This window comes from Pelmatolapia mariae, linkage group LG20 (assembly GCF_036321145.2).
Source record: "Pelmatolapia mariae isolate MD_Pm_ZW linkage group LG20, Pm_UMD_F_2, whole genome shotgun sequence".
NCBI classification, from domain to species: Eukaryota; Metazoa; Chordata; class Actinopteri; order Cichliformes; family Cichlidae; genus Pelmatolapia; species Pelmatolapia mariae.
Window position 1 is genome coordinate 3,293,772 of NC_086244.1, and position 22,650 is coordinate 3,316,421.

The 22,650-nt window shown below is 39.4% G+C and overlaps 1 protein-coding gene across 1 annotated transcript in view; it reads right to left on the reverse strand.

Annotated features, from left to right (window-relative positions):
- itpr3 (inositol 1,4,5-trisphosphate receptor, type 3) overlaps positions 1 to 22,650 on the reverse strand; it is a 75,840-nt gene that overhangs the window by 47,488 nt on the left and 5,702 nt on the right. The window contains exons 2-4 of the mRNA XM_063463154.1: positions 4,969 to 5,039; positions 2,452 to 2,573; positions 2,086 to 2,172 (exon numbers count right to left, since the gene is read on the reverse strand). Of these exons, the coding sequence (XP_063319224.1) occupies positions 2,086 to 2,172; positions 2,452 to 2,573; positions 4,969 to 5,039 (280 nt within the window). The remainder of the gene's footprint in view (positions 1 to 2,085; positions 2,173 to 2,451; positions 2,574 to 4,968; positions 5,040 to 22,650) is intronic.

Sequence of the window (22,650 nt, forward strand, 5' to 3'; positions counted from 1 at the left end):
CAGTGAGATTTACAAACTCATCTGCACTGACCTGGAACTTTGATTCTTTTGAACTTTTAAATGTGCAGTAAGTTGGATTTTGGCCTCTGCTGGGCAGTGGGAAAAAAATTGTTATAGATAATGTGTTAAAATTTCTTTAAACTGCAGCTGCTGCACACAAAGGACATTAACATTACAGACACACCATGTGTTAAATTGTTATATGTTTGTTATGTGCTTATTTTTATTGTAATTCTTTCCCTACAAGGGATGAAAAAACCTTTATTACAAAATATGCGTGAAAATGAATTTCAAGCATGGATACTGGTAAATGTCATTTTTGTTTTTAATTAGTATCAATATTCAGCCAATGTGGTGCGTTTAGCTAAACTGAAAAGGGATGAAAACACCAAATGGAAAAAAAAAATAGCATAACACAATAACTCAATCAGACCAACTGATAGAAAAAGTAGCAAAAGAGTTTTTAGCAATGTGTTAAATAAAATTAAAATTTATGACTGGGCCATCAGAGATGTTCTGGGAGGGAAGTTGATGAAGAGAAAGTTAGCAAACTGTTGGCTAACTCAGAGGCTACCACTGAAAGGTTTCGCTATAATAATCTTATGATGGTGTTCAGTCATTGGCTAAAATCTCACTTTTCCATTTTTCCAGTGTCAGTTAAATGTCACTTCTTTCTCACCAACCATCTGAAATTGAAGAAAACAGCAGTATGACCTACTAACAGGAGGCTCTTAGGAGCACTGTGAAAACGAGGTCATGCACGCTTCCTGTTAACAATGCTGCCAGTGGGCACGGGCCCTTATGGCAGCATCATTACTTTAAACAAAGAGTTTATGTGGCTGGTTGGTTACCGGTCTTTATGACAAAAAGGGCCAGTCTATCTGACATTCTGTGTCATATACTCACTCAAAATAAGAAAAATGAACCCAAGTTCAGATATTCTTCTGGATCAAGGGATTTATATCATGCATGTTGCAAAGGGAATTTCAGCATTGGTGAATCCATTTTTTTAAAATCATGGTTGGGCCTACCTAATGAAGGGAAACCTAAGATTCACTCTCTTTGATTGAGCCATTAGGGCTTCTTTCAAGTTACAAGAACTCGTACAATAACTAAAACATTTTCCAGCTTTTGTTATTTCCTCTGTACTGCAACCTAAAGTTCCATAAAGCTGAGGCAAGTTGACACATCAAGACTGCTTTTTGAGTCATATCTAAACACAAGAGCATAAAATGAGGGGATTGACGTGTAAAAAAGAAAGCTTGCAGTTGTTTCTACGTTTTATGTGCCCATATCAGTCAAGCTGCTGTCAGGTCGTGTCAAACAACGGCATCTTTATGGTAGTCCTTGTCATTGAACATTCCTCTCTCAAATTTCAGCTGAATGGTTTATGTAAAAAGTGAAAAAGGAAATGTGTGAACTTCACTGACACAACATGTGCTCATAGAAGGAAGCTTACTGGGAAAAGTAAATACATCCAGAGGGCGCATGATGCTGACTGAAAGTCTGATATGTTTTGTCTTTGGGTTGGTTGCAATGAAAAAACATTAACAGTGAAAAGAAATCGATGAGTGAGATGCAGGTAAAGGAAACAAGTGCAAACGTTGTTTACTTTCAGTCATGAGCGGATCATGAGGTAACATGATTCTGGGCTCCTTGCATCCTTCCTTGAAAGGCCTGCTACAGTCTTTCTCTGTGCCATTTCCTTCTTCCTTCTTTATTGATTACATATTTCTATGTGGCAGTTTTCTGTCTTCTTTCTTGTCTTTTTTAAATAATTTTGGTATTTGGACATATGTTTCTGGCCTTTTTTTGCCAGCTTTGTTTTGTGGTTTTGCATTTCTCTGTGGAGGGTTTCCTCCTGCAGTCATTTAGTCAAAATATATATAAATGAACTGGGTGGCTCCATTAATCAATGAAAATGAGAACAAGCAGTGTATTGGAGAATATCTGCTTATTCATGAAAGACTGTGACTAATCAATCATACTAAATGTTCATTATTGTCTGTGTTTGGTCTATAATCACATAAATAGTCTACTAATCTTTGTGCTCCACTTTATTTGAATGAGAAATAATTCATTTACCTGTATGACAGTTCCATATTTGACCACGTCTCCATGGACTTTCTTGTTTTCTGTCTCGTTCTGCTTCTGTTCCAGATTTGATGCATGCTGCAACAGACACAGTTCAATCCAATTAAACACAGCTCAATCTAATTAAACGTCTGCCAATGAGCTCTCTCTCAGGCTGATGTATAATTTGACAAATAACAAACCACCAACAGCAAGTCTGTAGTCATATTTCTCTGTTGATGTGCAATGGTGCCCAAGAATATCTAAGATATGTTTCGCTTCGCACAAAAACTAAGGGATTTAATAATGATGTCCTCGTAGGTTAGCTAGCCTAGCTTCATCCATGCGCTCATGCTTCTGCTGAAATGTGTGTGTTACCTGTAGTTTTTGTAGCAGAACCACATCACCAATCTTATCCTTCTCATGTTTGGCTTGTTTTGCTTTCCAGAATTGCTTCTGAGCCGAGTACCGACTCATAGGACAAACCTTAAACAGGCAGTCTGCAAGATGAAGAAGAACAAGAAGAAGGCACTTTCTTTGTTATTACATCACAAGACCGCCTGCAGAATGGGATGCAATTATATGGAATGGAATTATATATAGAAATGCACCATATATTCAACACACATAACTTAAACTTAATGTCATATTTAAGCAGAAATGGCAAAATATCTGATGGATTGGTGAATCAGTACTGAAAATAATGTAAACTAATCCTTATGCTGAGTGCTGCCTGTTTATGGGCTTAAAATGGCCACAGAAAGCTAAAACAACATGTGGTATTTCCCAATGATTAATTTTAGGACCTAAAATGGTTTTTTTAGGAAGATTGACTTTGAGTCTTTAATATATACAAGAATGAAAGGGTTTGGGGTCAACTCAAACTCAGCCCCCTGCACATGGACTGCCTGCCCAAGGGGAGAGCTTCACTTTTTACTGTCTATATGTCACTACTGTTTACCAGTTTCACCAAGATGCTGGTCTCAATCTGTGTTATGCTGATGACTTTATGTTGTGTGTCATCAGGTGTTGAAAAAGTAATTCAGTTTTGAAACATTTAGTTATTAATTTTTAGGTCATATTTAAGCAGAGTAATAAGTGACTTCCTTTGAAGTATATTATAATACCCTGAAGATCATCAATATTAAATCCCAAAGGATTTAATAACATACCGAGATAAAATCTGATGGACATTTGTCTTGTTTTATGATACGTAAGGGTTAATATAAATATTGAAAAGGTTAATCAGTAACAAAAATATTATTTTGCACTGAGCGTTTCCTTTTGGCAGGCTTCCAGAAATCGACCAATCATGCTGCTATTTAGACACAAGCCAAAAAGAATTGTGTGATAAGTGACTTCAAGCCACTTGTTTGTGTGCTATGGAAGCGGAAGTGGCAGACATTTGTGCTCAATGAAAATGTGAGGCATTGCCATGGCTGTTAGGATTCATCATGTGCGCACGATGAATGAGTGAAATGTCAATATGTTTTGGAGTGCACAGAAGACAGACAGACTTTGTTTAATTAGACAAGATAAATAAGCAACTAAAAGAATGCTGGAGAGCGCAGCATTCAGTAAAACTAATACAGTTGGAGCGAAGTGATGCAAGAGCACAAAAGACGAGCAAATATTGACTCTCCTCCAGCAGATCCTGTATGTTTTCACGCTGTTCCAACTGTGTGTTTGTACAGCAAACAGAATTTGCCTGTGTGTAATCGCTCTGTGTAACATTACTAGGATATGAATGTTGTAAAAATCAGCTTAATGTAGAGTACTAAGCTTTGAAACAACCATAGAGAAATCATATAGTATTTAATTAGGGTGTAATTGAAGGAACAATCATGACATTTGGACTACCGTTGAATTTTTTAGTTGATATAAAAATTGGGTTAAAAACATTTGGAGAAACAGCTTCAATGTTTATATTTCAGAACATGGCTTTATTTATTTTATCTAATAATTCAAATTCTATTCATTATTATATATTATCATTACTGTATTGTGTTCTTACTTCAAATAATGCATGTTTTTCTTAATAAATTAATGCATTTACCCACTATTGTTGTGTTCCTGCACCTTTAACATTGCATCCACACTCCTTTGTGCCTTATTGGCTTTTATGAACTTTCTCAAACATTTTTTAGAGTTTTTGAAATAGTTTTTATGTGTCAGAGCTGCTAACAATGTGACCTACTTAATGCCAACATTTTAAATTTTAAATAAAAAAGGAACATGAGGAGTCATAGTTCATGAGGGCAAAGACTTATGATAAAGAGAGAGATTATTTATTTGTAAAATTAGTTAAACAGTCAGCACAGTAAACTTCAGTCCATCAGTCTACCTGTTAAGTCTATACACTGCTTGTATGTCTTCTTTGTTTTGGTATCAGATGGTTATGTTTTTCCATTTGGACTGTCTTGTCAGCATGCTATAAACCACCAGTAATGCTGAGGAAATGTGTGAGATGTTTAAATGCAAATTAACAATTTCATAAGTTTGATCATCAGACACTGGAGCCGCTGTCTGTTCTGGATTTTAACTTTTTTAACTTTTTGCTGTCAGTCACTGTTTGTGGTCCACTTATAAACTGGTTCAGCTGCTCAATGAGAGCAGATGGTGAAGTAAGTTTATAAGAGAGAGAAATCATCAGAGAGCAGCTGGTGGAAAACTTCTCCTCCAATGGTCTCTGATGATCATAGCTGGACTAACATCACACGCACTCCATTTATATTTCATACAACACACTGGAGGTTTGCACGGCTTCACTCGGTCCCATCGTCATGAATCTGTTTATCACTTAAATAGAGCAGCAGACATTTATACCAAATTAAATAAATACCAGAATACCATTACTGATCCAAAACACAGCAACACGACAACAGTCATTCTTACCCCTGAATTTCTTTGGGGGGTTGTCCAAATCTCCAGCAGCTGGCTCAACCACACATCGGTCATCTACCAACCTGCAGACAGACACAGAACAGGAAACATGTCGTCAACAATGGCGTCACTCAGAGGGAGAGTTAACAGATTCACCCACAGTTTGGGGTGAATTACTGAGAGCCCAACAACATCACAACAAGTAAATATTACATACTTTTCTTATGCTTATTTCTAGCTCCATGTTATACAGCAATTATATACACATAAAGCAATTAAAGTAGTTTTGTGTGATTCACAGTTCAGAAAAATCCTTTATCTTATACCAGGCTTTGGTGAGGCCCTTCAGTTCATCCTTTGTCTGAAACAAGCACATTAACCTTTCTTACCATCCAGGTAAGACTAAATACATGAGTTTTCACCAGATCCCACATAATAAAATCACCACGTATTAAGACATGGCATTAAGTGGGACTCAAAAAGAAAAAAACATGAACTAAAATCTCATGTTTTAGGCGCTCAGGTGCTCTGCTGATGAAAAATCACCCTTTAAAATTCATGTCAGGAACCTGATGACAAGGCAAAACGTCAGGGCCTTAGACAGGCTTAGAGACCAGTCAGCAGCAGCCAGATAACCACTGCTTGTTATGGAAAAAATTCCCAAGAAAGTGAGTTTGATGTCTGTTGCTGTGAATTGCCCAAGTCACTAGGGAAAAAACTGTATTCTCTAACTGGTTAGCCGGTGGTTGCAGAAGGTTGCTGGCCATAAAGAGGCATGCAGTGCTGCACCAAAAGCCTTCTTGTGAAGGTGCCATGGGAGGTGCCCACTCCCAAACACTCGCCTGCTTTCAGTTTCTGGCACTTTTTCCAGTTAATGAATACACATCCTTTTCTTTCCTGGTGACCAGAGGTTGCTGAGGGCGTCGCTGACCGGGCCTGTGTGACTGAGACTGTAGGATTTTTTTTGGTTTCAGAAATATGCAGCTCTGTAGTTTGAAGGTTGTAGAGACAACATTGTAGATGCTGTAGAGAGTCACATGACCTAACAAGCTGAAATGACAGTCGGGTTGTACTTTGGGGTTTTGTTGTAATGAATTTCCAAGTTATATCTTTTTTCATGTCTTTTTTAAATAATTAATTACAAACAAACTTGGAAAAAATAATTAAAAATAATTATAATAATTGACTAACTATACGTGGCATTTACTTTGTATCTTAAAAATGTTAAAAAAACAGTCCAATACAATCCTGTTAACGAAACCTTAGAAATACAATGGAACTAAATAAATGAAATAAATGAATATAACACTTGTCAGTGAAGCTACGCAGAGATCAATGCCAATAAACTGATTTCCAGTGAAATCTGACAAAACAACCAGTAGCATTTGGTGACAGGTCACTGATTAAAGCTTCTTCTCCCACAGATGGTCTAATTTGGAAAGTTCTAAGTAGGGTGTGAAATGTCTTGTTGATATGTTAAACAGCAGAAGTACAGTCATTTTAAGAGACGACAGGAAGCAACACTCTGCAGTCTCGTGAAGACGTTTGTGGTAACTCTGCATCTATTTTTAGACAACTTTTCTCATTAAATGGGTTGGAGGTTTTCAACCAGTGCTGCCAAGACACAAGCTGTGAGCGGTGACTCTGCCCACATCGGTACAGATTAAACTGATCGACAGCGTGTTCAGTTCAAAACATCTGAGAGCACTTTATAGCCCTGCATTGTTTTCTGTTAGTTTCCTGACATTAACCTAGAAATAATAGGCAGCTTAGATGATTTAGAACTAAACAGAAGAATAACAATACTGGGACTGACCACGCTAACTCCTTCGTACAACCTCCCAGTCACACTTCTTTAGATATCTGTGGGTATGTGTCTACAGTGATGTGAAACAGAAAGGTTTCATAGGACTCAGTTCAGCAGTGCAGTTTTGTGAATAAGAACGAGTGATGATTCAGCGCTCAGCACCTTTAGCAAGAAGTTCTCTTTTTCTGTTTGACAGTCTCTCGTAGTGTTGTGGAAGAACTTTAATCCGCTCTCCTTTACAAAGATCTCTTGATGTTTGTGGGCAGTTGTTTAAACACAGCTCTCTTAAGGTTGAGGTCTGGACATCTGACTGCATCACTGCAACACCTTCATTCTTTTCTTTTTCAGCTGCTGTGCTTGGGATCATTATTCTGCTGCATCACTCACTTGCCAAGATTTAGCGTTTGGACAGATGCCTCACATTTAGAATATGTAGGAATACACAGGAGTGATTTTCAGTTCTTAACTGCAATTTTCTAAAAAGCCGTAAGCCCCCAAAAATGTTAAGAATTAAAATTCAAAAAATAAAAACAAAAGATTAACTTGCTCGTAAAGAAAAAATACTAAATGAAAAGGAGTCTGCTTTTTTCTCCTCTCTGACACTGTTGTTTCAGTTTCTTCAGTTGAACTCTCTGTATGTTTAAACAGTATGTTGATGCAGAATGGGCAAGCATGTTGGTTTAGATTGATTCTGATTCATTAGCATATGCACAGTGGTAAGAACAACATAGACTGGTGCTCCAACGGTAATTTTACATGCACACTGTTTTTTGTGCAGTGTGAGAACATTTCTATACAAATATACAAGCCATATTTGTTCAGTCTTTTTCTAATTGTACTGAGATAAACTGTAACATGTAACATGCTAATTCAGGTCCGACTGTGTTTTATCTCTTGGGTTTTGTGTTATGTCTCTGAGCATTGCACGGTCTGATGTTGGAATACATTTGCGGGGAGAATATTGTGGCATTTTCTTAACACACCTAAACACACCAAACCACTCCGGACTACTTCTGGTCAGTCATCATCAATATTCTTTTTGTATGTGTGAAACAACTATCAATCTGAACTAGCTGACTTGTATTTATTTGTGCACCATAAAAATGAACTTCTACCATGTTTTGTTATGGTAGAAATGATGTCCCTTTATCTATTTTATTCACTTCACTTTTAAAATCTTTCTAACACACACAGTGGAAGTGATTTAAGTTTTGGAATATAATAATAATACTACTAATAATAATATTACATTTTATTTAAAAATAGCGCCTTTCAGAGCACCCAAGGACACTGTACAAAAAAAAAAAAAAAAAAAAAAAAAAAAATATATATATATATATATATATATATATATATATATATATATATATATATACATATATATATATATATATATATATATATCAGTGGTTCTTAACCTGGGTTCGATCGAACCCTAGGGGTTCGGTGAGCCGGTCTCAGGGGTTCGGCAGAGCCTCCACCGCAGAGGTCACAGAGGTCCAGACACACCCGAATTATCGTGTAAATTTGTGATGACACGCCCCCTTCTGGCCATCACTGGCTGCAGACTGTCATGCTACACTGCTTGGCCAATCAGGGCTGCGGGGAATGTAGCGCGCGCAGTAGTCAACAGGTGAATGTAGTGGTAGTACTTCGTGTGATTTATTTTAACATTTTAATCCATACTAACTATGTCGGGCAAAAGAAGAAAGTGGTCGGACGAATATGTACAGTATGGATTCACATGTATCACGGAACGTGATGGGAGTGAGCGTCCTATCTGCATGATTTGCAACGCCAAGTTGAGCAACTGTAGTCTCGCACCGGCAAAACTAAAGGAACACTTCTTGAAGCTGCATGGAGACGGGGAATACAAGAACACAACACTTGCTGAGTTCAAGGTGAAGAGAGCCAGATTCGGTGAAAGGCCCACTCTGCCTGCTCTTGGATTTGTAGCCGTTAACAAACCGATCCTCACAGCATCGTACGAAGTTGCTTACCTGATCGCAAAGCAGGGCAAGCCACACACCATTGGTGAAACACTCGTGAAACCAGCTGCGTTAAAGATGGCAAATCTGATTCTCGGAACAGCGGCCGAAGGTAAATTATCCCAAATTCCTCTTTCAAATGACACCGTCAGCGACAGAATAGAAGACATGAGTAAAGACATCTTGGCTCAAGTAGTCGCTGATCTGATTTCAAGCCCGGCAAAATTCAGCCTTCAACTCGATGAGAGCACAGACGTTGCTAATCTAAGCCAGCTTACTGTTTTTGTGGACTATGTGAAAGATGACATGATAAAAGAAGATTTTTTATTTTGTAAGCCTCTTACAACAACAACTAAGGCAGCCGATGTGAAGAAGCTTGTGGATGACTTCTTCAGAGACAACAATCTTTCATGGGACATGGTTTCTGCAGTTTGTACGGACGGAGCTCCAGTCATGCTGGGAAGAAACTCTGGCTTTGGTGCGCTAGTAAAAGCCGATGCACCACACATCATTGTGACTCATTGTATTTTGCACAGGCATGCATTGGCAACAAAAAACTTTCCTCCAACAATGGCAGAAGTATTAAAAACTGTGGTGGAATGTGTGAACTATGTGCGAAATAGTGCTCTGAGGCACCGCATTTTCAGCGCATTTCAGCTAAGAAAGCCCTGGATTTTTTTATACCATTTGTTACAACATATCTTTGCGAGCAATCCTTTTCGACGATGCTGGACATAAAAACGAAGAAAAGGAACAGACTTTTCTGTGAAAATGACATGAGACTGGCACCTGCCAAGGTGAAGCCACGCATATCTGAACTGGCCTCTCAAAGGCAACAGCAGAAGTCACACTGATTTGCAGGTATGTAATTTCTTGTAAGTTCATGCATTGTGTTGGTTTTGTTCTTTGAACAAGGTGATGTTCATGCACGGATCATTTTGTGCACCAGTAAAAAAACATATCTATGTCTTGAATTTGAAAAAAAAAAAATTTCACTAAAGAGGGGTTCGGTGAATGCGCATATGAAACTGGTGGGGTTCGGTGTCTCCAACAAGGTTAAGAACCACTGATATATATATATATATATATATATATATATATATAAACAGAAAAACTGGAAATATACACAATAATAAGAGTAACAGATAAAAGTTAAGAGCATGCAGAGGTTTAAACATAAGCAATTTTAAACAGGTGAGTTTTGAGGGTGGATTTAAAAAGAGGGAATGAAGTAATGTTTCTGAGGTCAGGGGGTAAGAAATTCCAAAGTCGAGGGGCAGAGCAACTAAAAGCCCTGCCCCCCATTGTAATCAGACGAGTGGAAGGAACAGAGAGAGAAAGAGAAGATGAAGATCTGAGGCACCGGGATGGGAAGTTCATCTGTACTAAATCAGAAAGGTATGGTGGAGAGAGAGAATGAATAGCCTTAAATGTATAAAGGATTATTTTAAAATGAATGAGAAATTTAACCGGGAGACAGTGAAGCTGCTTCAGGTTTGGTTTTAGAGGAAGTCCTAGTAATAATACGGGCAGCAGAGTTCTGGACACGTTGGAGCTTGTTAATGGATTTTTGTGTAAGGCCAAATAATAGTTAATTACAGTAGTCAATTCAAGAGATAATGGAATGGTAGTAGCATGAGGAGTGAGGAAAGGGCGGAGGCGATTGATGTTATGTAGTTGAAAATATGCTGCACATGTGACATTGATACTGTCGAGAATGACACCCAAGCTTTTCACAGAGGGAGAGATAGGAACTGACGAATTACTGATAGTGAGAGAAAAAATCATTAATTCTGGATAGCGATAGTTTAGTGCCAACCAGGAGAAATTCTGATTTATTGCTGTTGAGTTTAAGGAAGTTGGAGGAGAACCAAGAATTGAGTTCAGCCAAGCAGAGGGTAAGGGAGGGTGGAGGAAGAGTAGAATCGGGTTTGGTAGAGAGGTAAAGCTGGGTGTCATCGGCATAGCAGTGGAACTGAATGTTATATTTACGAAAAATGTGTCAGAGTGGAAGAAGGTAAATAATGAAAAGCAGGGGCCTAAGGACAGATCCCTGGGGCACCCCAGTAGATAGAGGAGAAGGTTGAGAAGTGAAGGATTTTAATTGAATAAACTGAGTGCGGTCAGACAGGTATGATTTAAACCAGGCTAATGGAGTATGAGAGAGGCCAATAGAAGCTAATCTGCTAAGAAGAATGGGGTAAGAGATGGTGTCAAAGGCTGCACTCAGATCAAGGAGAATAAGAATGAAGAGGAGACCAGAATGAGCTGCCATAACAAGATCGTTTGTTATTTTTATAAGAGCAGTTTCGGTGCTATGCAGAGGACGGAAACCAGACTGGAACTGTTCGTAAAGGTTATTATCAGTTAGGTGTAGATGGACTTGTGAAGCAACTATTTATGTAGCAACGATATATATTTCATCTTTGTTTTCTTATTTAGGAGTGTTCGGCGCCTTCCTTTAGTTAACCACTGTGACACACTCACTGGTCTGTGCAGGCACATTAAGAGGTGTTATTATAACAGTTTTCACCAGCTGATCTGAGTAAAAAGTGAGGACACTGCACACACAGTGGCTAACATCTTGTGATTAACTTATGCCAACGAGCACAAGTTAGCTAGTTCTCCTTTTAGCATAATTTACTAAATAAACTTCATGTTCAAATGTTTTCTGGGGCGAAAGGAGCCGTTTTCCCATATAATGCAACGCAGTCTATTGACTACGTCTGCAACCAGAAAAGCTACTGGTGGCCATTAAAGATAAAGGAGGTTTAAGGCACTTTTTAAACATTATGATTGGTAGCATTGTGATAGTGGAAACATGGTATAAGAACTAAAAGAAAATTAGTCCCAGTGAGGGGCTTCCACAGAGTCACAGCCATGATTAGATTACAGGTTCCTAAGGAAGTAAGTCCACAAACCCACAAAGAAAAAGTGGATCAGTTGGTCCTCAAAATGGACCAAGAGGTTTCCTCACTGAGAGACAGAAGAGAACTAGATCACAGATACATGACTAAAGAAAGAATACAAGATGAAATACTTGGATAGGCTAAGACATGCAGAACAGAAAGAGAAGGGGGCTGCTAAAGAAACATTCGGAAGGAGTGTGGTGGGGGGTGGGTATTTAAGCCTTGGGGGTTGTAGCTGTGGAGCTGGAAACTTGCAGTGAATGGAGTTCACCCTATCCATTAAAAGGCAGCACTGATTTCTTCAGAGACATGCTCCACCCTCTGGTTTGCATCTTTGTGGTGAAGGATTCAAATTGCAACAAGATAATGAGCCCAAACGCACCACAATGTTAACATGTGAAGACCAAAGTGCAGGGTAACAATATCAGCACGTGCTGCCCATTAGTCTAGCGACATATAACACTGTGTCTGTGTGTATTTGCTGCCAAAACAGGCCTGACTTATCGAGGTATGAACTCCACTAGATCCCTAAGGTGTGCTGTGTTACCTGTCACCAACATGTTAGCAACAGATCCTTTAAATCCTGTAAGTTGGGAGGTGGGACATCCATGGACTGGACTTGTTTGTCCAGCGCATTCCACAGATGCTTATTTGGACTGAAATCTGTAGAATATGGAGGACAAGTCAACACCTGAAATGCATATTTTTCTTCCTCAAAGCATTCCGGAACCATTTTTGTTTTGTTGCAGTACGCATTGTCCCACTGAAAAACGCCACACCCACCAGGGAAGGCAAAAGGATGTGCGTGGTCTACAATACATTGGTAGAAGCTGCGTGTCAAAGTGACATCCACATGAATGGCAGGACCCAAAGTTTTCCAGCACCCAACACCTGTCAATGCACACACTTGACCATCCACGTGATGAAAAATAAAACATGATTCATCAGACCAGGTCACCTTCTTCCACTGCTCTGTGGTCTAGTCCTGATGGTTACGTGCCCATTACTGCTGCTTTCAACCATGGACCGGGGTCAGCACTAGGGCTGCCACGATTAGTCGACTAGTCACGACTATGTCAACTATCAAAATCGTCGATGACTAATTTAATAGTTAATGCATCGTTTGAAGTATTGTAAGATCCCAAAAGATGCAGGAATAAGTAGTAGGATTTAAGAGTGTAATAACGGACTGAAACAGAAGATGGCAGCACTGCATGTACAAGGATGCCAGCTGCCGTTAAACCCCGAAGAAGAAGAAGTAGCTCTGTCCCAGAATTCATAGTGCGGCCCTGCTCAGTTTCCAACAATGGCGGCAGCTAGTTAGTTTTAATATTACTCATATTACTCTTTCTGAGTCACAAAATAAACATTTAACATATTTTCAGGCGAGAATGTAGCTGTGTAAACCTCAAATATCTGCTCGGTTTATCAAGACACCACATATTTTCAAAAGCGCTCCGACGTTTTCGGAGACGTCTGTTACCCACCAGCTCGATAGCGAGCCGGGGTTCAAGGCTCACTAGAGCCGCTGAGAACACCGGACTCCCGGCAAATCGTTTTCAAACCCACCGCCGTCTTTAGCTACTCAGGTTAAACATGATATATAAGTCACTTAGATAACTTAAAAATGTTATTGTTTGGCTTTTTTCAGTGTTTTATTTGTTCCTGAGTAAATCGGTTTGGCTGAGATTAGTTATAGTTTTTACACAGCCGAATAAACATCAAGCAGACAGCTGATTAGAAGTGTGAGATGCTCGAGAATTTACTCCGGTGTCCTGTTATATTTTAGACAGCAAGGAGCAGACGGCTGAGTTTATTAAACTTCACCGAAACAATCTGCAAATTTCATTAAACTTTAATAAACTATCATCTTGTCTTTATTTTTAGTTAGCACATACCTTAAACACTTAAAGCTGTAAGCTAATGATAGTTATATAAGAGCAGATGCATGCTGGTGCAATAAGCTGTACGTTGTACGTCCAATGGATGCATGATCTGATTAGTCGACTAATCGCAAAAATAATCAGTGACTAGTCGACTATCAAAATAATCATTTGTGGCAGCTCTAGTCAGCATGGGCACCCCGTCTGTAGCTATACAGCCCCATGCACAACAGAGTGTGCTGCACTGTGTATTCAGACACCGTTCTATCAGAACCAACATTAACTTCTTGAGTATTTGAGCTACTATAGTTTGTCTGTCAGATCAAACCACACGGGCCTGTCTTTGCTCCCCATGTGCATCAGTGAGCCTTGGTCATCCGTGACCGTGTCACTGGTTCAACACTATTTCTTCCCACTGCAGACTGGGAACACCCCACAAGAGCTGCAGGTGTGTAGCTGCTCTGACCCAGTTACAAAATATTGACTTACTCTCTAATATATCTCCACCGTTAACAGAGTTTTGCGTGAAATACATGAAATTACTTTGACTCATTTACTCTGGCAGTGAATTTCAATAAAAGCAGTACTCACAACCGAATCAAAGATGGATGTCATGGTGTCGTGACATCCATCTTGCATACGTACCAAAACAAAAAACCCTCTGCAACATATTTCAACCTTCCTTGAAGTTTCAGCAGATTACAAAACCTCACTAAGTAAGGTGATGGAGCTCTAACTTTCCATAACCAAATACAGCTTCATCCGTTGGGTCTGTCTTCTCTGTTTTTGGTGATTTTTGTGTTAAATATGACTATTTAAGGATCTGCCGCTGACAGCTGACTATTCAGAGCATGACTCCGCGTGTGTGTGTGTGTGCTCATTAGAGTAAATCCCTGTTACTATTGCTGTTTAGGAAACACCAGGAGACAGACGTGCAAAGACCTCTGGCAGTCTGACACACACATGCACATGCAAATACACACTTGTATTTCCATAACTCCATTTCAGCTTATAAAATATAATTATATTCACCTTCAATTATAAATTCTTAACAATGAAGTCTTTTAATTTACTTTATGAAAATTGCTTCATTTAGTATGTGTAAACAGATTTATGTGACTACAAAACACAGACACGCGCACACACACACACACACACACACACACACAGACACACACACACACACACTTTCATGCACTGAGGCTGCACACAGCGGGATTACTTTTGCACTTTAACTACTTTCAGCAGGATACCAGTGTGTCACACATCCTATTGTAGGGGCTTGACTCCTTTGTGGAGATAAAAAGCAATTCCCGTTAATGTAATCATTCCATTTAAGAATGAATACCTGGTTTAAGGTTCATTTTAAGTTAAGTCTCCAGGAAATGTCCCCTGCAGTGATGGAAACATGTCTACACGTGTAACACACTGACTCACTGATTCTCCATCTGCTTGTCTTTGATCTGAAGGAAAATCTTGAAAAGGTGATCTCACCTTTGTCATGACTCTATAAAATGACACACTCATCATTGTTGTACATTATTATACTGAGTGTATAAAAGAATCTTGTTTTGAAGCTCTCTCATAGCGACCATCATTATCTGAATAATATTTTGCATTGTGGTGCAAACTAAACCACAACCTGTAGACAAATCAGGTGTCCGCAAAATGACTGTGAAAAGCTCCAACGTCCACGTATTTGTGGCTCATCAGTCACAAAGCTGCTTTTATAAGCTCACTTCAAACAAACAATCAAACTGAGGAAGGGTGGATGGTGTGCAGAGGCTACTGTCGTGTTCGTTCATTCATTTGTTTACTCGGCTGAATGCCAGTGGGTAGGTACACAAATCAGGTTTAGTTCACACTAGCAAAAGTTTATTCACCCTTACCTGACAAAGCCAGAGGTAAAGCAGAAAGAAACGAAAACTTTTCTTAGTTTTTCTTAGTAAATTCGGTTTTCCTGCTTCTGTCTTTCCCTCTTCTCCTTTTGTTTTCCTTTTCCTTCCTCTGTTTTATCATTGTCCTCTTCCTTTTCATTTTGCATTTTTCCTTCCTTTCCTTTGTCTTTTCTTTCCATCTCTCTTTCTGCTGGCATTTTCCAATCCTCTCTTCTTGTCTTTCTTTAAAAAAAACTGTCCCTAGTTTTGAAAAAATCCTCCCTTGCCTCCCTTTTTGTTTTCTTTTCTCCCTTTTTTTCCTTCTGCCGCATCTACTTCCTGTGATTTCCAGACATCCTCTTTATGTTTCTTTCTACTCTTGAGGTGAGATTCCCCCCCCCCCCCCCCCCCATACCAGCGTAGCTACAAAAACAGCCAATCAGTCCCTTTGTCTTTTTTTTTTTTTTTTTTGCTCGCCTATCCCGTTTGGTTCTTTTGTCATCAGAATTGTTGTCTAAAGATGTCCAGCGGATTTACTTTACCAAGTGCACCATCCCGGCCTTGCCGTATTGGTCCATTTGATTGACCTTTGCTTTTATTGTTTATTTTATTTTATTTTCAGTTGTTACATACGGGACAGACATGACTGGGGGAAGGGAAATGGAGAAAAAGAGGGAGGGAAAGAAAAACAGCAGGGAAGAGGAACGGTGAGTCCCTTTGTCTGCCTGTCAGGTGCGTGCATGTCTTTCAGGACGCCTGCGCTCTTGATTGCTCCATTCACACAAACTCAGGTGTGTTGACTTAGCCGCTGAAATGCTCTGCACCCCTACAAGTGACCACATTTTAAGAAACAACATATTTCAGGACTGACATACAAAGGCCTTCACGCAGTCTATCTAAATAAATCCAATCCCTGAACCCCCAGTTTCTTTAGCTTGCTGCTATTAAGAGATTCACTTTTAATTTGCTTACAGTGTAAAGAGGATAAAATGGGTATAAATTGTATATTATGATGCTAGAAAGTCAGAAATCTGCAGGTGCGCCCAACAGCAGTAGATCAGAGATGTTGATTAATGAAGTGCATTAATCTGAAACTGAAATAAGAGCTATTTATTTAAAGGAGCAGCAGTCTAAGCGGAGAGGCCTAGACCCCATCTCACAAGAGCCATGAGGCCTTTTCCCAGTTGGATATGTCTGAAACACCTCATCTAGAGGGCACCCAGCACTAGTGCTGGGCGATATGACTATATATATCGTGTGGACGATAGAAAAGTGTCTATCGTGCCATTTGTCTTCTATCGTTTCTATCGTTTTTAACCCAAATTTTACAAATTATTACATAAAATATATCATTAACCCTTTACTAGCGGTCGGAGCAGGCACACTCCGTTTTCCCTAACTATTTTTAAATCCCTGTAGAACTGTAACCACGTAAGATAGCGCAATAATGTTTTGTTTTTTGTTTTTTTTTGCATATGAAACCGGAGGAGTTGTACTTACATCTTATTCCATTAGCTTGCCCTAGGTCACGGTTTCCTTCCACATATAGCTTTGCAAAAATTGCATGAAAAGCACTTGCAGCAACAAAAACATAATATTCCAGACTTGCAGCAACAAAAACATAATATTCCAGAATATTCCATTTGCTGATCCGATCAGCTGTTCATAACACTTCCTAGTTGGAATATAAGTCAGCTCAACTATCGCATGTCCGCCATTACCTGTCCGAAACCGGAAGTGACGTCATTTTCGCGGAAAATGTAGTTTTTTAAGCTTCAAAGTCTATGTTGGTGTTTTTAAAAGTCATGTTTGACTTTATGCTCTTCTGTATCGTTTCTGGGATGCTTAGAAGTCAAATTACACTGTTGTAAATAGTTTATTTTGATGCACATGCTGTGTTTTTGCAAAGTTGCATTCATTTATTTTCATTTTTCCTGTAGTATATAAAAATTTGTGTATCTCAAAAATAAAACTATGAAGACACTCAAAATAAATAAATGTTAAGATGAGCTCTGGCGGACTTGGTTCTATGGTAGGTCTTAAAGGGTTAAATAGCCTGTGCAAATATATTAGCGCTGTCTTCTCACTATACATACTCTTAACTTTATGCAAGAGAAAATAAAGTATAAAAAAAATGATATTTTTCGCAACATGGTTTGCAACATGGTGCTGCTTTACGTGCACCCGGATTTGCGACATGCTTTACAGTAACTCAAAACAAAGACTGCACCCTCTCCACTCGCTGTTTAAAGACTGCATACTTTCCAGATGACCACAGGTCAGGTGGTATATCGTGATATATGTCGTTATCGTGATATAAAATAATTCATATCGTGATAAATATTTTTTCCATATCGCCCAGCACTACCCAGCACACATCCTGGTGCTTGAACCACCACAACTGCATCTCTATTCTGAGCTCTTATTAACGACCAAGGCCCTCTGCCAATCTAATGCTGAGTACTGCATTTCTCCTGTTTGTGTCAATCTTATTTCATCAGTCACACTCACAGCCATAGGTCAGAGTAGGAACATAAATTGAGAGCTTTATTTTCAAGCTCAGCTCTTTTTTTAACCAAAATAAAAGAAAAAAACAACAGCATCCATATCCCTGCATGTTTTCGCCAGCCCATATGTCAAACTCCATCAAAATATGAAAAATGAAGAAAGTAAAAAAAACAAAGAAAACAAACTGACCTAAATACAGCTAACTATCATAATACTTCATAAAACTGAATTCATTTTAGACTTCCTGCATCCCAGAGATTTCCCCTTGACTGGCTTTGGAACGCCAGCAGAACTGGAGGCAGCGGCCGGATGGAGCTCTGGGTGGTTCTGCTTCGACTGCACCCAGTCAGGCGTGGAGATGGTTTGATTGATAGATAAAAGTCCTTTTTAACTTTGCTTCTTTGAGATGGAGAAAATTTTAAACGCAGTAGTTTTAACAGTATTTATGCCAAGGCAATAGTTGTTTTTTGTTTTGTTTTTCTGTCCCTCCTTCTTCTGCTGCAGGAGGAGAGACATTTAAATATGGATCCAGGTATTTGAATAAACACAGATGTTTTCCATGTTTCCCTCCCAGAAAACAGCAAATGAACTGGCAGGCCACAGATTTCAACGATGCTGAGTGACAACTCAAATCTCAGTTACGCCTTTCAGTTTTTGAACCAAGAAGACCAGATCCTTTTCCAAAGTGACTTTAGTAAACTCAGCTGCAGACAGAAGAGAAAAGTGCAGCAAGTGAACACAAAACACAGTAATTGTCAGGGTTCATGGGTCACTGACCCATGGTTTTCAATTTGTTTATGTGAACTGTTTATTTTCCATATGTTCACATTTCCTTTATACCAGCCTTCACCAAGGTGTGAGTCCTGGGTTTGGGTCCCATCTTCTCCACATCCATCCATCCATCCATCCATCCATCCATTTTCTTCCGCTTATCCGAGGCTGGGTCGCAGGAGCAGCATCCTAAGCAGAGAAGCCCAGACCTCCCTCTCCCCAGCCACCTCCTCCAGCTTGTCCAGGGGAACACCAAGGTGTTCCCAAGCCAGTCGAGAGATATAATCACTCTGCCCCGGGACCTCTTCTCAGTGGGACATGCTCAGAACACTTCACCCAGGAGGCGCCCAGGAGGCATCCTTGTCAGATGCCCGAAACAGCTCAATTGGCTCCTTTCGATGCGGAGGAGCAGCGGCTCTACTCTGGCATCCAGGAGGTGAAACTGCTGAGTAGTCCAAAGTGCTGAATCTCAAGTGGCATCATTTGTGGTGTCATTGGCACCCTGAAAGTCACCTAGCCATCATAAGACTTATTAGAGCAATATAACAGTCAACATGTGGATGAATGTTAAGTGGTCTATGGCAGTCTTTCTCAAAGTGTGGTAGGCGTACCACTAGTGATACTTGGGCTCTCTCTGGTGGTATGCGGGAAATCTCCAATTTATTTATTTTTTTAAGATTAAATAATATATCATTGTGGAGGTATGCAAAGACGACACAAGAGTTCCCGAGGCTCTTCTGGGAGTCAACCAGAAAAGTCTCCCCGAGCGTGAGTCCTCTATGAAGAGTAGCCTTTCCTTATCGTCAGCGGTCGTGGCAGCGGGGAGTTGGTGAGGCCAGCTCGCACCGGCAACTGTCGAAGGAAGACGTGAGTGAAGAGGAATCCGCCGTTATCCGTTCCTAGCAAGGTCAGCGTGCACTCTGTGAGCTCGAGAGCACCATCAGCCAGCCCAGAGAGAGACGAGTTTCTTGGGCCGCTCTGCATCGGAAAGGGAGTAGAGCCGCAGTAGCAGCGCCTTGAGAGCGGCGTATTTCCTATCACTTCCCACATAAATGAAGACCGGAAACTAAACAGCAGTGGCGTTTACTGAAGTTGGGCTAGCTGGTATATAATGATGTGCTGCCTGGTGGCTAGCTACACAGTATATAAACACAGTGAAGCTGGAGGATGAACACTAACTTTTTTCCCCTTGATGAGGGTTCCTGATGGTTAGGAACAAATGTAACTGCATGGCAGGATGCTGTTAACAGACCAAACTTCAGTGAGAAGAACAACTGCAATACGAGGTTAGTCGTTAATATACTGCTGCACGGGCTGGGCTGTAGTTACATTGTAAGTTTTTAAAAACTAAGCTTTAAAATGAATAATGATGATAAAAACCGAGAGAGGCCGACAGTGATCACTGACTTTTTAGGGGCTTGTTCAGATTAAATAGAACAAAATACAAAGCATTAAAACATGTTGAAAACACAACAGCCTTAATAAATGCAGAGTAGTTTGGACCCGGAAGCAGGTTTCATCAGGTCATCACTCCTTCCAGGATTTTGATGATTTGTGAGTCCTCATGATTATTTTTCTTATATTGAGAAGATGATTGTTATTCTCTCACTGATAAATTCAAAAACAGTGGTGAAAAAGTCACTGGAAGTTCACAGGAGGACTAAATGGTACTGAACAGGCCGGTCACAACAGTTGCAGGCTGAATCATGCTGAAAGTTTTTCCTTCCCACTGTCCCCACATGCTTGCTCAAAAGAGGCTGTCTGATTGTTGGGTTTTCTCTCTATTTTCGAAGGGTCTTTAACTTACAATATAAAGGGCCTTAAGGTGACTGTTGTTGTGATTTGGCGATATGTAAATAAAATGGGATTCAATTAAAACATCTTTTATTCCATTTTTTTTTATTTTTGCTGGAACCCATAACTGAAATTAAAATGTAACCACGATGAAACTGCAGTTTTTGCTTCTGTAAAAGGTAAGAACGGGTATTTTACCAAAGAATTGTCTAAAACACTCAAAAACAGCCTGAAGTATCTCTGCATATGTCCTTCAACTATTCTTGTAGCAGGGAGTGTTACATTCAGGGAGTGCCCCTTTAATTTCTGTTGTTGTTATGCATACCAGAAAAATTATATTTTTTTCATGATGCTTCAGCTCATTGTTCTCATTACTCACCACCTGCTTTGAATTATTGTGCAGGGAGGAGAGCCGGAGATGTTTCAACATTTACGTAGCATTCCCCTGTGACCATCACATCATCGCAGTCTGACACGTTGCTCTCACAATGTTTATTTAGTAGATCTTTTTTCTGGGAAGGAGACAACTAACTAAACTCTCTGAGAAAGCGAAGATGACATGTGTCTGCAGTGTGTTGTTAGTAGTTGCACTTTACTACCTCAGCAGCTCAGTGCAGTGATTCTGTTTGAATCCTGTTTATGTTGATCCAGCTGAATTTGACTGTAGGGAAACCAGTAGGTTCATCCACTCATACTTCACTCACTGTCTCACCTGGCAGGAACTCCCTATTCAAATGTCTCAAAGTAAAGAGTGAACAGAAGCCACACACATGCCAAAACATCAAAATGTGGCCCTTAAGGTATATAAAACAAAGAAATCAACAACTGTGCCACATTTGGCTTATGAGTGACATGAAAGGAGATTAGATTAGGCCTTTTTGCTCTTCAGGAGTGTATCGTCATTTTCATGCAAACACTTGCAGAAAACAAAACAGCACCATCCCCATCTCGGTTCATGTGGAAAATAATCCTGCTTTTGATTGATTCCCTTAGTATATTTCTTAAGTTTAAATCTTCTGTAAAGCGCAACTGTTATTCCAAAAAGGGATTTTGTATTACATACTCATATTTCTCTATTTGGTTATTTTTATTTATTTATTTTTTTATGTTTTATTGTGCCATGTCTGTTTTTGTTCTGGTCAATTTCTATCATTTTCCTTCTATGCTTTCCTGGCCACGTCTCCCCAGAGAGAGATTTTAATCTTAAAGGAGTTCCTGTTTAAATAATAGTTCAATAAAATGTGAAAACAACTGTGGGTTAAACCCCCCATCAAACGGATAAATGTTCAACTCTGACCGTGTTTTTGTTCTCTTTCACTGCAAGACTTTGAGGTAGGTCAGGTTCTTTTTGTTTGATTAAAGGGGTGGAGGAAGTGCAGAAATATTTACTTTTCTCTTGTCTAAGATGCTAGCATAGGCAAACTACTGAGCAGTTAGCATGTCGACATTAGTGTGTAATGCTTATCCAAACCACAGACGTTTGGGGACTTGACATCATTGATATCCTTTTGATATAAAGGTTACATAGAATGAAAATATGGATAATTGATGTGGTTACATTTTTACAGATATATATTTTATACTGTGGGACTATACTAAAAATGTTTTATGGGCCCCAGGAGATTTCTTTGTTACAGTACTATAAGTGGAAACTAGGATAAAGTGGCAATAAAGGGAATTTCACATTATTGTGGAAAATTAGTGTGTAACTAAAATTCAAACTTTTTAAATGTATACTAGAGTCACCTTCATTGGTGATAAAATAAAGTCCCAACACTCTCATTTTCGACCTGCATAAATCTGAACATTTGTTGACTTTCGTTGTTTTATAATGCGATAAACTAAATATGTTGGGGGTCTTGATTACAGATAGGTGAAGGCATTTTTTCATAAATGTTTTCCATTGTGTACAAGTCTGAATATGGTGACTTGCATGAAATGTCTGGAATTCCTGATGTGGACATTTTAAAATCTGACTTAATGAAGCCTTCTGGTAAATGGACTGATTCTTATAAAGTGCTTTTCTACTCTCCTGAAGTACGCAAAGCACTCTACACAACATGCCACATTCACCCAGTCACACCAGCACTTCCTTCTAAGCTTTTAGCTTCCTAGCTAACATTCATACTGGATGAATCGGAGAGCAACTTGGGGTTA